General features: G+C 37.2%; 1 protein-coding gene across 2 annotated transcripts in view; it reads left to right on the top strand.

The window, feature by feature from the left end:
• Window positions 1-12,921, top strand: part of sema4ba (sema domain, immunoglobulin domain (Ig), transmembrane domain (TM) and short cytoplasmic domain, (semaphorin) 4Ba) — an 89,933-nt gene that overhangs the window by 65,159 nt on the left and 11,853 nt on the right. For both annotated transcript variants that reach the window (XM_051134339.1, XM_051134338.1), the window contains exons 4-9: window positions 1,370-1,432; window positions 3,837-3,935; window positions 4,558-4,669; window positions 4,758-4,874; window positions 6,430-6,587; window positions 12,721-12,902. In XM_051134339.1, the coding sequence (XP_050990296.1) occupies window positions 1,370-1,432; window positions 3,837-3,935; window positions 4,558-4,669; window positions 4,758-4,874; window positions 6,430-6,587; window positions 12,721-12,902 (731 nt within the window). The remainder of the gene's footprint in view (window positions 1-1,369; window positions 1,433-3,836; window positions 3,936-4,557; window positions 4,670-4,757; window positions 4,875-6,429; window positions 6,588-12,720; window positions 12,903-12,921) is intronic.

Below are 12,921 nucleotides of genomic sequence, written 5' to 3'. Positions count from 1 at the left end.
TTACCCCATGATTTACTCACCTTCAAGCCATCCTAGATGTATATGACTTCCTTCTTTCAGACGAATACAATCTGAGTTATGTTAAAAAATGTCCTGGCTCTTCCAAGATTTTTCAAATGTTGAGATTTTGAAGTCCAATAAAGTGCATCCATCAATCATAAAAAGTGTTCCACATGGCTCCTGGGGTTAATAAAGGCCTTTTGAAGTGAATCGATGAGTTTGTGTAAGAAAAATATCCATATTTAAAACGTTATAAACCATAATCTCTAGCTTCCCCTAACTTGCGAGTTCACCAGAAATTGGTGTTCCCAACAGATGATGTAGTCTTGTGAGAACCAAGTTTTGTTTACAGCAAAGGAAAAACATTCTCCTCTATGGCTTATATCAAAATCCTCCAACATTTTTCTTTACAAATCCTCATTTTGTACTTCTAATTCATGACCAGTGTTTTGTTTTTGCTCTCTCATCTGCTCTTCCGCATTCAACACCGTGTTCACCTACGTACTACATCAACCACTGGAATGCTACTCTCTCGTGAATATGTGTACAACAATTAGCGGAAAGTAGAGATTACAGTTTATAAAGTTTTAAAAACACACAAACTCACCGATTCACTTCAGAAGCCCTTTATTAACCCCCTGGAGCCATGTGGAGTACTTTTTTGTGATGGATGGATGCACTTTATTATTGTACTTCAAAATATCAACAGCCATTCACTGCCATTATAAAGCTTGGAAGAGCCAGGCATTTTTTTAATATAACTCCAACTGTATTCGTCTGAAATAAGATAGTCATATACACTTAGGAAGGCTTGAGGATGAGTAAATCATCGGGTAATTTTCATTTTTGGGTCAGGTATCCCTTTAATGATTCATTTATATATTTATCAGACTAATCTGCTTTAATGCAGTTCACTTAAATAATTCAATGAATGAGTTAAATTTCATTTGTTCGTCTTACAAAACTTTTGTATCATTTCAGAATACTTGAAATATAGTGCAAAAGTCAGTAAGAACCACCTTTCTGATACTTTAATTGGTCTTTTGTGTCCTTTTCGAAGCTTTAAGTTCATTGTAAGTGTCCTACTTTACCAGTTGTCCCACTTCCCCCATTGTATTTTTTCAGAGTATTACTCCATTATACTTTTCAACAAATGAACTTTTTAAGTCAAAAATAGACTTTCACAGTTCACTGCAAATATTCAGCATTGCTTGATTCATTTTCAACATGACAGAAAGGCTAGACTGCAATATGTTACAGCCAACTCACTGTGACGCACTGTAGGCCTACTCATATCCGTGTTAATACATCGTCTTACTGTAAATGCACACTTTAATGTAACTGCAGCTTGCAATTTTCACTTTTTCAGGTAACGTGGAACACACCGCAGAGGAAGAGAGAGGAGTGCAGTTTCAAAGGGAAAGATTTACAGGTGGGTGAATGAGATATCCATCAAACCAAGTGGAGAGATGTCTGTATATTTCAGCATGAAGTTCCATGTCAGGAGTCGGCCTCTAAAATAGATATTGCAGTATGACTGTGCTAAATTTAATTCTGAGAAACTGGCCGTTGCAACACTTTCAGTTCATAGGACCCGTTATTGCCTTGACATGTTCACACTGTAATTTCCCTGAAAGCTTGACACTGCATAAGGGCTGTTATTAGATTAATAATCCGCATGCCTAATTTGCTGCCAGATTGATTTGTCTTGGGAGTCAGGTTTGGATGGATGTTGGGACCCTGATGAAGACGCAGTAATAACTGCTGTTTCTTGAGACCGATGACACACAGCTGCCAAAAACCTCTCCCAGTCTATTACAGAGGATTTAGATCAAACCCAGTGATGTGAAAACAAGTTCTGAAGCCCAGCCAGAAAACACTTGCGCACACAACCTGGCGCTTGCTTTGAACGTTTGCCTATGTTTGTGTTTTTTTTTTTTTTTTATCTCTGAAAATTAATTTGCACGATTACCGTGCGTTCACCCAAAAAAAAGAACAATCTGTCATCATTTACTCATTACATTTTATTTACTTACATTGTTACAAATCTGACTGACTGTTTTTTTTTTTCTCTGGAACACAAAAGAAGATATTTTGAAGAGTGAAACAAATCTCATTGTATGTATTGACAAAAAAAAAAAACACTTTTTATTTACCACAAAAGAACAGAAGTCATATAGGCTTGGAACAAAATGAAGGTGAGTAAATGATGACGAAATGTTCATTTATGGGCAACCTTTCCCCTAAACATTGCGTCAGAAATTGTTCATACATGTCTAAATTTGAAAATTTTACTTAAATCACACTTTATTCGCAAATCAGTTGATTTAAACTGAAAATTCTGTCATCTGTCTTTTCTCGAGTTGCTTTTTTTAAATATATTTTTAAAAAGAAATCATGATATTAATTGTGATTATTTAATTCTATTAAGAGCCATAGTTTTTAACGGTAAGAAATAAAAGCAAATCTGCATGTAATTTTTGTTGGAAAAAGCATGTACATATTTCCCTCATGTTACAACTAGGGATGCTCGATATTGGATTCTTGCAGATATCCGATATGCCGATATTTTTCAGCTCATCTTCGGCGATAGCTGATGCTGATACTGATATATTTCCTTCTGTTTCTAAAACAACGCCAAGTCTCTCCTGTGCAGAAATTATGAGTTATTTTTCATTTTGGTTAGTTTTTAACAAGATCTTATTTGTTAGTTAGTTTTTAACAAGATCTTATTTGTAACAATAAACAATAAACAATAATGAAGTTCTTTTATAATGACAGTACATTAAAGCTTTGAAAATAACTATAAATAAACTATATCAATCGCTGCCTTTTTTTCTCTCCGAAAAATGCAGTGGTAACCATAACATTTTAATTTAAGATTGAAAAAAAAAAATAGTTGTAAAAAATCTGGAAATCTTCTAGAGCTCATAATTTGTTTAAAAAAAAAAAAAAATAAATAAATATATATATATATATATATATATATGTATATATGTGTGTGTGTGTGTGTATATATATATATATATATATATATATACAGTATATATAAACTTATTTACAAGTCTCAAGTTTGATTTTTTTTTTTATTCATTTAAGCTATAGCTTCTGACCTGTAAATCAAAACACACTCATGATTTTATGACATCAATTACTGCTTTATTTAATCAGTAACATAGTCTAAATGTTATCTGTGTGTTTTACTTTCATTTTATTAGAAGTAGGCCAACAGCGCCCCCTACGGAATTAAAACTCCTTACCGAACGAGCATTAGGACCCGGGGGAGGCTGCCGCTGCATGTGATATTTGTGATATTACTGTTTACTCTATCAGCTAATGGGTGCATCAAGGCTGGTCTTAAGTCTTAAAGGGATAGTGCACCCAAAAATGAAAATTCTGTCATTAATTACTCACCATCGTGTTGTTTCAAACCGGTAAGACCTTCTTTCATCTTCGGAACACAAATTAAGATATTTTGATGAAATCCGAGTGCTTTCTGACACTCCATAGACAGAAAGATAGTAAGGACATTGTTAAAATAGTCCTACAATTAATAATGAACCACCAATGTCACATGGACTGTTTTAACGATGTCCTTACTACCTTTCTGGGCCTTGAACGTGTCAGTTGCATTGCTGCCTATGCAGGGTCAGAAAGCTCTTGGATTTAATCAAAAATATCTTAATTTGTGTTCCCGAAGATGAACGAAGGTCTTACGGGTTTGGAACGACATATCAGTGAGTACTTAATGACAGAATACTCATTTTTGGGTGAACTGTCTCTTTAAATTGGTTATCTGTCTTATACATTTCCGTTTTGTCTCTTTCTGATTCCAGACTGACTGCTTCAATTACATCAAGATTTTATTGCGTGTGAACAGCACTCATCTGTACGTGTGTGGAACGTATGCTTTCAGCCCTATCTGCGCATACATCGTAAGTACCGTTTCATTTTGTTCTATTCTCCTGCAGGATTTCACCACCTCCCTCAATGCTTTTAACAGGCTGCAGGGGAGGAATTAATTATCCATGTAATTTACTCAGTCAATCAAAATGTCCTCAGAAATACACTCTTCCACTCTCCCTAAGGGTAGATGCTGCTCGGATGAAAAATTATTATGGCCCTGCACTTTACTTAGGCCCTTCACTCTAGAGACTATGCCTGGATTCGCAGGGGTCGACGCTGACCACTAAAACTGAAGCTTTAGGATAGTATATTTCGCCTACACAAGCTGATTGTTGGCAGATGTATATTTTACCTTTATGCCCCTATAAAGACACAAACGAAAAAGAACAAGAGTGTGTGCGTACGGCTGCATCTCTATCCAAACATCCTTTTTATCAGTATCCTTGGCCCACACAGAGTCGATAGTACACACATCATCCCTTCAGTTTGAGTGCGTTCACCCTGTTCTTACTATCTCTCCAGACTTATCGCAATAACATGACGTCCTGTTCAGCAAAATAAGGTCCTTGTTTAGAGCTACGCCGGACAGTCGATACAAGAGACAGTGCTTGCTGTCTTTACAAGAATGTCCCCTTGTCTTTTTTCTTCTAGAACACGTCTGATTTTTCCCTGGTGCGCAATGAAGTGGGAGAAATAGTCACCGAAGATGGTCGTAGCCGGTGCCCTTTCAACCCTGAATACAAGTCCACGGCCATCATGGCTGGTACGTGCTACGAACATTGGTGTAATGTATTGTATGCGTGTAACACTCTTTTCTGACTTGACTTAAATAACTGTTGATGTTTTTTCAGATGGAGAACTGTATGCTGGCACGGTCAGTAACTTCCAAGGGAATGAACCCATCATTTACAAAAGCCTCGGCCAGGGCACAGCCTTAAAGACGGAAAACTCACTGAACTGGCTTCAAGGTAAAAGCCACATCCACTATCATCCTGCTCTTAACAGGACAGCAGCAACTGTAGCATTTTTAGTACTTTAGTACTAAACTGCCAATGCAACATTTCTTACTTTTAAGGTTTTTAAAGAGATAGTCAAGGTATTAAGACTTGTTTGGCATAATATAATGTAAATTATATTAAATTAATTACATTTTGTACTATAGGGGGTGCCATTATTTCAATGACGTCAAATGGTTGCACTCGGTGAGCAACTCAGAAAATATAATACCGATACGGTGCCACATTGTGTGGCTTTTGGTTGTACTTTTCAGTCAAAGAGCAACTAGAGAAGCAATGTAAGTCTTTACTGCTTTCCCAGCGATAAGAAGAGGAGAAAAGAAAGGGAAGATGCCTGTGGATGAATTAAACTCTCTAAAGACTTGCGTCTTTGTTCTCTCCACTTGAGCCTTGACGCCTTTGAGGCTTTTAATAGACCACCGCTACTGAAAGAGCTTACAAATGGCAGAGACAAACACTAGATGCCACCCTGGCATGATGTAGACATGCTGACGCTTGTCATGACACCACAGCCACTGAAGGAGTTTCTCAGCATGGATTTCACTCAATACCTGATGGCATTTAGGCTCTTTGTGAGAAAAATCAATGGTACGGCATTTTGGTTTAAGCCTACGCTTATATCCATCGCCACCTGTAAGATCTTTACAGAATTGCATCAGTATTTTACTTTCCAAGTTGTGTATTCCGAGTTGTGTTGCAGTAAAAATAGCAACAGGTAACGTCAGTAGCTCACCTGGAGGCAACCATTTCATGTCATAATCCAAAATATGTATAAAACTATGTGTACTTTTTAAATAACGTAAATCTTTTATGGGTTTTATACTACATATTTCAATAAGAGCCATCATTTATGTTAAGCCATACAAGTCTTAATACGCATATTTGAGTTTTATTTAAATTACCAAAAAAAAGTTAAAGAATATAAAAAAATTTGAATATTGAAAGAAAAAAGTCTGTCGTATAGGTTTTGGAATGACATGAGAGGAAGTAAATGATGTCTATTTCCATTTTTGGTGAACGATCCCTTTAAGTAATTCAGGCGCTACATAGCGCAAACAGCATGGAAGTAAATGGCTCTATCAGCGGGCACAATTCCCCCCATTCTGTTCTCTTTAGGGACTCAACTCCCTTGAACTTACCACTGAGAGGCAATTTTGGCACAGCAGAGAATTATTCATGTAAAGCAAGACTACAGAGAACAAAACAAATCAATTTAGAATCAGTTTACACACTTGAACCCCTCTCACTTTACTAAAGAGTACTGAGTAGTAGCTTAATATTTTGCCGTAAGTGGCAAAGTTGATGAAAGACACATATGCAAAATCAATACTAAGCACTTTGATTGTGTAACAAAAGATTTCTATCAGTAATTACACCTAAAGATTGTCATGTAAAACAGGTTTCAGGTGGACCAGTGACTATATATAGTCCACACTGCTTACAAAAGCTGCTGTCTCCGTGTATGTTCCATGGCGTGGATTGACACTTGTTTTTATTTCTCCCACAGACCCTGCTTTTGTGGGTTCAGCCTACATTCAGGAAAGTTTGCCCAAAGGCAACGCAGTCGGCGATGATGATAAGATTTACTTCTTCTTCAGTGAAGCGGGAAAGGAGTTCGATTTCTTTGACAACACCATTGTGTCACGCATCGCTCGCGTGTGTAAGGTGAGGGACAGTTTGGCGTAAACACAATGACGAAGGCGGTTGGATTAGGGCTATTCCCCCTACAGCAGTAATCCAAATACATACATGTACAGACACAACATTTATACACCCCCAATGAAGTGGAAAGAAATATATGCCAGTATGTTTGTGCATGTTAATATTGGTGCACAAATGTAGGACATAGTGTGTGTGTGTGTGTGTGTGCTTACATGGACCACATGATGGTTTTTATCTGTCACACTGAGGTTTGTTTTAAAGATGCATTCTTGAATGCAGAACGTTCCCTTTTTTATGGTCCATCTCGAATTCTTATCACTGCTCAGCAAATATTAGCATTCATCCGTCTAGTTGAGGGGCAGCTGAAAATGCCTCTGCACACATACAAAAAACACACATTCCTCACACTTCCTCCAAAGAAGTCAATAATACCTGGAGAAAGCTATCCTATGGGTGCATCCAGGTATTTTCGAGCCAATCATCCGAGCTGTAAATGTGAGTAACTGGAGCTGGAGGAAAATTAGCCTGTAACAACACTAAATGGCCAATGGCAACATATGTACAAAGCCTCAACACTTCACAAGTAAATAAAGAGGAAAACAAATAGTGAGAGCAGACTGTGTAGTCTTTAAGAGGGAGTCGTTGAATCATTCACTCACACGATTTGTTTACAACGCTTATTAAATCAGGTTCAAGCAAGTTAATTTATTTTTGACTGAGTCATTAAAGGGTTAGTTAACTGAAAAATTTAAATTATCTTTAATTATACAAATTAAGATATTTTTGATGAAATCCTAGGGCTTTCTGACCCTGCGTTGCATTACTGTCTATCAAAAATATTTTAATTTGTGTTCCAAAGATTAACGAAGCACTTATAGGTTTGGAACTACATAAGAGTGAGTAATTAATGACAGAATTTTTGGGTAAACTATCCCTTGTTCACTCAACCAGTTTGTTCAAACCACTGATTCATTCACTGACTCCGTTTATAAGTGAGTCATTGAATCATTGCCTCAACCAGTTTGTTCAAACAAGTGATTTATTTAAGGATAAGCACCAGTGACTGAGTCATTGAATCATTCACTCAAATAATTAGTTCTAATCACACTGCTCTGAGACACTTGACAGTTAATTCAGCAATGCTGAATACAATCCATGACCATCATGGCTTTGATGATGGTTTTATAGATGAAAAAATGCACAGTACCTTCCAAGGGAATGAACCCATCATTTACAAAAGCCTTGGCCAGGGCACAGCCTTGAAGACTGAAAACTCATTGAACTGAATTGTTGACTTAACCAGTTTGTTTAAACCACTGATTCATTCAGTAACTCTTTATGAGAGAGTCATTGAATCACTGCCTCAACAAACTTATTTAAACAACTGATTTATCCATTTATATAGGATTAAATAAGCACGGTGAGTTGGTGAGTCATTGAATAATTCACTCAACCAATTATTTCTAACCACACTGCTCTGAGATGCCTGTCATTCAGCTGTGGACTTGTTTGGAACTACTTTGATTTAGTAAAACAAAAATAGGCTGTCAAATGTCAGATGTTTATACACATTACTGTTGGTCTGAATATCAGTATTGCTATGTTGTTTTATATGTCCGTCAATGGAGAAAAAATCTTTTGGGGGTACAGAAGTGTAGTTATGGCATCTACAAGCAGGGGTACTGGTGCTATGTTAACTTAACTGGTGTTATTTTAACTTGACCCCTTGGTATTTTCAGACTCAGTGATGACAGTGATGAATAGAAACCTTTGGCGATTGCCATGTAGCTCATTTAAATAGGCTTTTTAAACCAGCTTCACTAAGAATAATTAACTAATGGTTTCCGTTTTCACACTAGCTAATTCACCAAGTGGCAGCCGATAGAAGGTTCACGCTCTTCTGTCTCCCTGCCTTGTAATATGGATTATCACACAGGCTGCATGAAATGCCTCCTGACAGTTAAATAGTTGCCATGCCAGGGAAATGTGGCCTGTTTATTTGCATCCAGTACCTTAAACATTATCCCAGGTTCCCTTTTTAGCATGCCCCATATTCCTCCTGCCAGATCCACTGGAGCCTGGCCATGAGGAAGGGAATGAAATGATTATGTTTATAAGCTGCATTTTCTTGGTATTGTACCTTATCTCCTCTCATATAGTAAACAAATATAATGACTCCTGCAAAGCCCATTAGTAGACATAATTGTGCGTTCTGTGATGTGACACGCAACAAAGCCATGCTTATGGGCTGATGCACGAGTCCTTTCCTATCGCATCTTTGAGTTTTCAGAAATTTCATTTCCTTTGCTCACGCTCTTCGTCTCAAAGCAGTGCATTTGTGCACAAGGAGTGATCGGAATCTTAAGAGAGTCTCTACGTTGCCAGTTGGGTTAAAGCACTGACCCTGTCTGTTCTGAACGGTGCATGAGCGGAGTGAAACATCTGCAAGATTCATTTGCCTTCTCGTCTTGCTTTTGAAATCCAAGAGTGATTTTAATTCCACTGCGCTGTCTATATTTTGGTTTCTTCTCTTTCTGACTCCTAACTTACCTCTAATCGAGTGTCAGTATAATTTGGATTTTGGTGCACTTTTGCACTGATGACCATGTCAAATTCCAGTGGAAACTGTGATGCATGTCAGACTCTCCACTTACGTACTGCTACAGTTCCTTATTGTTTTAAGATCCTTTCTGAATAGTGCCTGGGGTTTGCATTTGAAAGCGTACCGTATCATTTACACTCAGAATGACAATGAGACAATGAGCTGCAGAAGCTGTAATCCTTTGATTTCAAATTTAAAATGAATGACATATGTGAAGACTGCTGCATATGTGGCTACCAAGTTCCTTCTGAGCAAAGTTTTTAAAGGTGCACAATTTAAACAGTTTATTTTATTTGTGAACTTTAGGGCTGCCCCCAATAGTCGACTAACCCTTAGTCGACGAGAAGAGGCTTGGTCAACCAAAATTTTATTAGTCGCTTAGTCACAGAAAAAAAATCCACTGGAAGTGCCGAAGTCACACAGTCCGTGACGGACATATCGTTAATGGCTGGTTTATGTTGTAATATAGTAGGCTACATCGGGCACGACATCCAAACGCTCACCTTTTCATCTGAAATATGTAAGTAGTAGCAACTTTACATGGCTGCTCAATCTAAAAACTACTGAAGTGTCCGTGCGAGGTGTGGAAGCTGAACAGTAGCGAGCTTACTGCATGACAAATGGAGGCACCAGTGCAGTCACTTGCTCTTAAAATACTCCATCATTTTTATCATACACATAGAAGTAATATATCTTTCGAATCTGTAAAGACTCTACGTTTATTTGTGCACACTCAGAATAACAACGAAACATTGTGCTTTTTTAAAATAAAGCAACCACGATGTGCTTTCTGCCATCTCGGTCTCTGTGAACATGAGCGTGAGACTTCGAAACTCTCTGTATACTTGCCTTACAGACATGAAAAATATATCTGTAGAGTGAAATGTCTACTATGAACCGATTAAAATAGAAAACAAATATTCTCAGATTATGTAATCAGTATGAAACATGCATACAGGCGCATCATTACTGCGGAGATGACGAGTCAGTGTCGCCGACTTCATTTCTTAAACCGAAAAAATAAGAAAGCACTAGTTTATCAACAATTATAATAAAATGTTAATGCAGTCTTCTTGCTTTATTTCCCCTGACACATTCGTAATTATTATATCTGCTGTTGTGCTGTAGCAAGCTTTTTTTGTGTGTTTAAGTGCTTATTAGGCTATTAAACGCTCATTATTATGATTTATATGGTTTATTAACAAATGTGCGACTAATAGTCAACCAATGCTTAAAATGAATGACTACTAGTCAACCAGAAAAATCTTCAGTCGAGGGAAGCCCTTATGTTCAGCTATTCTTTTTAATAGTTAACTTTTAACTATTTATGATTTTTTCCGATCATCAGTCATCAAAGCTTGGTAAATATGGGTCACAGCTACGGAGATAACACATTTAACATTTAACACATTTCATGTTTTCATGCCATTACAAGTCTTATTTTGATGTAACAAATTGTTATAGCTAAGTATGTGTGTTGTTTACTTATGTTTTTAAATTAATCTTCTCATTAACAGCATTATATTGTTCATTCACATTGATTCACGGATGTGGAATGTGCAAAAAAACACGAGGCAGGATTTATCGCATGAACCAATCACAGCTGATGAATGATAAAAACACCAGCTATGTTTCCATCAAAGTTTGTGAATTTAACTTACACGTAAATTCAAATATCGCATAAAACATTTGCGAATAAAGCTGGTTAGTCAAGTTATCCTGTCCCATTGTGCAAGTCACATTACTTTTTTGATACACACGGAGGCATTTATTCGGCAAATGTGTTTCCATCTCATTATTTGCATTAACTATTTTTTGCGCAAGTCAAAAACCACCTCAAGTAAGCGTAAAAATGTGTTTGCATATTAAGAGATTTTTTCCTAAATTTGGCAATGTGTACTTCAAAATGTGCATAAAAACAGGATGATGGAAACATAGCTATTGACAGCCAATCAGAAACTACTCAACTCGAGCTTGAGCATTTAAAGCCACAGACATCAAAACTGTGCAAACTTATTATAAACAGAACATTACCATATACTGGTGTGGGTGCTAATATAGTTTTTGGCAAAACGGCCTTTAACTCAGCCTTCAGCTGTTTGCAGTCCTAAACTCTGCTGTTCAATGACGGGTGGGAGTTTCTCTTTAAAAGATTTTATTGGAATGTGTTGTTGCCGTCCTGCTGGTAGGGGAAGGCGTTGTCCTGCGTGCTGGATTACAATAATATTATAATTAGAGGAAAGCTCATTTTCTTTGGAGAGCAGCTGAGATGGATGAATAAATTCGGTGCTTTTGGGACCTCTGCTTTACGTACCTCTGGCTGTCGTTCAGACCATTTATACTTCACATTTGTCTGTTTCTCTGCCCTCCTCTCTGCCCAAACATCTCTTTCTTTTCTTGTCTTTGATTGTATCTCTCCGTCCATTTGTTTGTTCAGCTGTTCAGTACGAAGTTCTGCCTGAGCGAGAGTTGACTAATATAAAGCAGCCCTAAAAAACAAAAATATTTAGGTGATTTATGTCGTCTTTGTTGTTCTTTCCCTGTGCCATAAGGTTTGTAGTTTTCCACTATTCCTTTTTCTTTCTAAATGTCCTTTTCTCTTTAGATAATGTTTGTTTTCCAATCAATATTTTTGTATAATAGATTGAAACAAAAAGAAAAAAAAGCACCATACTTAAAATGAAAACATGATAAAGGAGAAGTTCAAGTCAAGTCGGTATTAGATTAAGCAACTGTTGATAATGGTGTTACACAATTTCCTTTTTTTCCATTCGTTGACGTCATTTCATCAATGAAAATAAACTAAGGTAAAGCTGGTGAAAGATTTGTGGTGAGTTGCATGCTTATACTGTAAGTTTTTAAGCTAAAATGATTAGTTCACAAAAATGAGCAGCCTGTTTGTATTACCATACTGAACTACTACATACTTAGACTTCAGATCAATAATCTCTTCTTTTTTCTTTTCTTACTTATGTTACATTAAAATGCAAAACAGATCCACAGCATTGCCCACTAATGGGTGATTCTCATAACTTTTTCTGATAGACATTAAAGCCCTTGAAATATACTGGCTGTTTTGTTTTAAGGGACTTCGAAGTACCAAAGTTAAAGCCTGTACAACCCTCAGGGCCCCAATCACAAAAACGCACTGTTGTACTCAGTCTTAATGCACAACATGTGATAGAAGCTGTGGTCCTTGTCCAGTTGTAAGTCTTTATGTAATAAAATATGTAACAGATTTCACTGAAAGCTGCCATCATGATCAGCATTTTCATTGGCTGATGCATCAGTTTGCTGCTATTGACAGCAGCTAGTAGTTCCCTCTCGTGGTCAGAAGTGGTTATAACAAGTCTTAGCATTTTTATCCGAAGCAACTTCAGTTTATTTTGGCAGTATTTGTGTGTTTCCTTGGAATCAAACACATTGCCTTGGTATTGGTACTGTTGTGTGCCAGTTCAGCTTCAGGAACAGGACTCATTGTGTATTCGGTAACTGAAATAATAAAAATCTGTCTATCTGTATGTGTTGTCACAGGGCGATAAAGGTGGAGAGAGGGTTCTTCAGAAGAAATGGACGACCTTTCTGAAAGCTCAGCTCCTGTGTTCACTTCCTGACGACGGTTTCCCTTTCAACATCATCCAGGATATGTTTGTGCTGACCCCCAGCAAAGAGGCCTGGAAGAGTACTGTGTTTTATGGAGTCTTCACCTCGCAATGGTAACATATTACACTATAT

The sequence above is a fragment of the Labeo rohita genome, chromosome 18, assembly GCF_022985175.1.
Source record: "Labeo rohita strain BAU-BD-2019 chromosome 18, IGBB_LRoh.1.0, whole genome shotgun sequence".
Taxonomy (NCBI): domain Eukaryota; kingdom Metazoa; phylum Chordata; class Actinopteri; order Cypriniformes; family Cyprinidae; genus Labeo; species Labeo rohita.
Note: the sequence above shows the minus strand (reverse complement) of the source record. Positions and strands in the feature narration are given on the sequence as shown.